General features: G+C 51.0%; 1 protein-coding gene across 1 annotated transcript in view; it reads left to right on the top strand.

Annotated features, from left to right (window-relative positions):
* Positions 1-1,162: 1,162 nt before the first annotated feature.
* The window catches only part of wfdc1 (WAP four-disulfide core domain 1), a gene marked incomplete at both ends in the record, with an annotated part of 24,828 nt that continues 22,440 nt past the window's right edge, over positions 1,163-3,550 (top strand). Inside the window, one exon of the mRNA XM_080538812.1 lies at positions 1,163-1,276. Within this exon, the coding sequence (XP_080394938.1) occupies positions 1,163-1,276 (114 nt within the window). The remainder of the gene's footprint in view (positions 1,277-3,550) is intronic.

The following is a 3,550-nucleotide window of genomic DNA, read 5'->3' on the forward strand; positions in this document are numbered from 1 at the left end:
AAGCCATAACAAGTTACGCCCTACTCTCAAATACTGTATACATTACACACACACACACTCTCTCACACACCACACACACACCCATCTGTATCTAGTCCCTCGCGCTCTGATCATTCCAATAAACACATAAACAGATGTTGTGAATGGCACACACACTGAGGGGCAGAGGGGCGGTCCTAAACATATCTCCTTCCACATCTCGGTCTTCCCCCCTCCCTCCCTCCCTCTCTCTCTCTCCTCTCTCCTCTTCCCCCTCCCTCCCTCTACCCTGCCCCCTCCCTCTCTCTCTCCACTCTCCTCTTCCCCCTCCCTCCCTCTACCCTGCCCCCTCTCTCTCTCCTCTTTACTCTCTCCTCTTCTCCCTCCCTCTACCCTGCCCCCTCCCCCTCCCTGCCCCCCTCCTCCCTCCCTCACTCAGAGACATGTGCCGACCTTGCCCCCGCCACACCAGACCGATTCAACCGCCCCTCAGAATAACCCCGATGCAACGACGACAGCTGTCTCTCCCTTGCCCACGTTCTTCTCCTCCTCCCTCCTAAAAGACATACCCCCCCCCACCCCCCTTCTATCTCCCTCCCTCTTCTCTCTCTCTCTCTACCCCCCCTCCTCCTCTACACTGTGCTCTATTCATTTTCTCCTTTATTTCCTCCCTCCTTTTCCTCTGGATCGTGCCCTGTGGTTGGGAGAGGGTTCGTCCTGCAGGGGGGGGTTGTGTGTGTGTGTGTGTGTGTGTGTAGAAGCCGGCCTCGGACGAACACAGAGGAGAGGAGACCCTCGACTACACCACACAGCTGCTGCTGCTGCTGCTGCTGCTAATACTACTACTACTACTACTACTAATACTATTACTACTACTACTACTACTGCTACCAGTACCACCACTAAGTACACTGCTGCCTTCAGATCTTCGCACACTGGAATACCAGCGGTTAAAACACCCTGAGAGAGAAAGAGAGAGACAGAGAGACAAGACAGAAGAAGAAGAAGAAGAAGAAGTTTTTGAGGAGAGAAGAAGAGAGAAGGAGAACTTTGTGAGTGAAGGAGTGAAGGAATACAAAAGGAAGAGACTTGAACAAGGACTGAGAGAGAGAGAGAGAGAGAGAGAGAGAGAGAGAGAGAGAGAGAGAGAGAGGTGAAAGGAGGACTGAAGTTGCGGGGGACCATGCCGGCCGGTCACGTACGGACGCCGCTGGCGCTGGTGCTGCTATGCATGCTGGTCCTGTCATGTGGTTCAGGAAGCGCCCGGAGGATGAGGAAGAGAGGACTGAACCAGAAGGTGTGTGTGTGTGTGTGTGTCCAGTGTGTGTGTGTGTCCAGTAAGTGTCCAGAGTGTGTGTGTGTGGGTGTCCAGTGCGTGTGTGTGTGTATGTGTGTGTGTCCAGAGTGTGTGTGTGTGTGTCCAGAGTGTGTGTATGTGTGTCCAGATTGTGTGTGTGTGTGTGTAAATACAATACCTACCCTGTTACCACTGTGGTTGGAGAGTGGGTGTAGGCTGTAGGAGTTTTCACACACAGAGGACAGTTTTATGGTGGGGTGAGAGGTGGGAGTCTCTAGCATGGCTGTGAGTACTCTCTGTTGCGCAGCAGTATGTGTGTGTGTGTGTGTGTGTGTGTGTGTGTGTGTGTGTGTGTGTGAAAAAACGACATGCTCCCCAAACTAGGTGTTTAGAGGTGAGAGATGAATGAATGGATTATTGAGTCACTGCAGACATTCCTACATCACTACATCAGCAGGTAGTGTGTGTGTGCGTGCCTGCGTGTGTGTGTGTGTGCGTGCGTGTGTGTGTGTGCCTGCGTGTGTGTGTGTGTGTCTGAGTGTGTGTGTGCGTGCGTGTGTGTGAGTGCATGTGTGCCTGTGTGTGTGTGTGTGTGTGTCTACGTGTGTGTGCGTGCCTGCGTGTGTGTGTGTGTGTCTGCGTGTGTGTGTGCCTGCGTGTGAGTGTGTGCGTGCCTGCGTGTGTGTGTGTATGCCTGTGTCTGTGTGTGTGTGTGTGTGTGTAGCTGGTGCAGGAGGTTATTGGGGCAGCCGCTCAGTGGGCCTCAGCTCGTTAAGTCCACTCACTGCAGGTTTGACTGATCATAGCTAATGAGGGGCCGGTGTACTGAGGTGTTTTCCTCTCTCTCTGTCTCCCTCTCTCTCTCTGTCTCCCCCTCTTCCTCTATGTCTCTCTCTCTCTCCCTCTCCCTCTCTCTCTCTCTCTCTCTCTCTGTCTCTCTCTGTATCTGTCTGTGTGTGTCTCTCTCTCTCTCCCTCTCTCTCTCTGCCTCTCTCTGCCTCTCTCCCCCTCTCTGTCTCTCTCTCACACTCTTTCTTTGTCAGACTCTTTCTCTCTTTCTCTCTCTCTCTCTCTCCCTCCCTCCCTCCCTCCAGCCAAACGGACATTCTTCCTGAACGTTTCTTCAAAGCCGCTGGCTCTAATTGGACCATGCTGAGGCTGAGCAGATGTACCCTCTCTCTTTCTTCTCGTCTCTCCATCCCTGTTTTCTTCTGTTTCTTTCACTTCAGTCACTTCCATTCATGACTCCATGGCCCTGTCAACAACCCCTAGCCTTTCACACACGCACACACACACACACACACGCATACACACACACACACATACTCACACACACACACACACACACAAGCATACGCATACACACACACACGAACACATTTTAAATGCTTTATTTATGTCCACATAAATACAAAGTGCATTAAGGACATAAACACTATCAGTGCAATCAGTTCATTGGGAGACATTCACACACACACACACACACTCACACACACACACACACAGACAGTTTGTGGAGCAGGCTTGTCTCTGCCCTCCCTCTCCTCCCTGTGTCACAGAGCCAGACTAGTGACCTGCATGAAAACACCTGCAGCTGTGGGCCCCTATACCTCTCTGTCTCTGTCTCTGTCTGTGTGTGTGTTTCTCTTTTTGTTTTAGGTAGCAAGCAGTACGTAGCTACAGGATGTATGTGTGTGCACGAGTGTCTGTGCGTTTGCGTGTGACTGTTTCACTGGCTGACTGTTTCACTGACTGACTGTTTCATTGACTGACTGTATCACTGACTGACTGTTTCAGTGGCTGACTGTTTCATTGACTGACTGTTTCACTGGCTGACTGTTTCACTGACTGACTGTTTCACTGACTGACTGTTTCACTGACTGACTGTTTCACTGGCTGACTGTTTCATTGACTGACTGTTTCAGTGGCTGACTGTTTCATTGACTGACTGTTTCAGTGGCTGACTGATTCAGTGGCTGACTGTTTCAGTGGCTGACTGTTTCATTGACTGACTGTTTCAGTGGCTGACTGTTTCAGTGGCTGACTGTTTCAGTGGCTGACTGTTTCATTGACTGACTGTTTCACTGGCTGACTGTTTCAGTGGCTGACTGTTTCACTGGCTGACTGTTTCATTGACTGACTGTTTCAGTGGCCGACTGTTTCATTGACTGACTGTTTCACTGGCTGACTGTTTCACTGACTGACTGTTTCACTGACTGACTGTTTCACTGGCTGACTGTTTCATTGACTGACTGTTTCAGTGGCTGACTGTTT

Source organism: Nansenia antarctica (genome assembly GCF_963989245.1).
Source record: "Nansenia antarctica genome assembly, chromosome: 9".
Taxonomy (NCBI): domain Eukaryota; kingdom Metazoa; phylum Chordata; class Actinopteri; order Argentiniformes; family Microstomatidae; genus Nansenia; species Nansenia antarctica.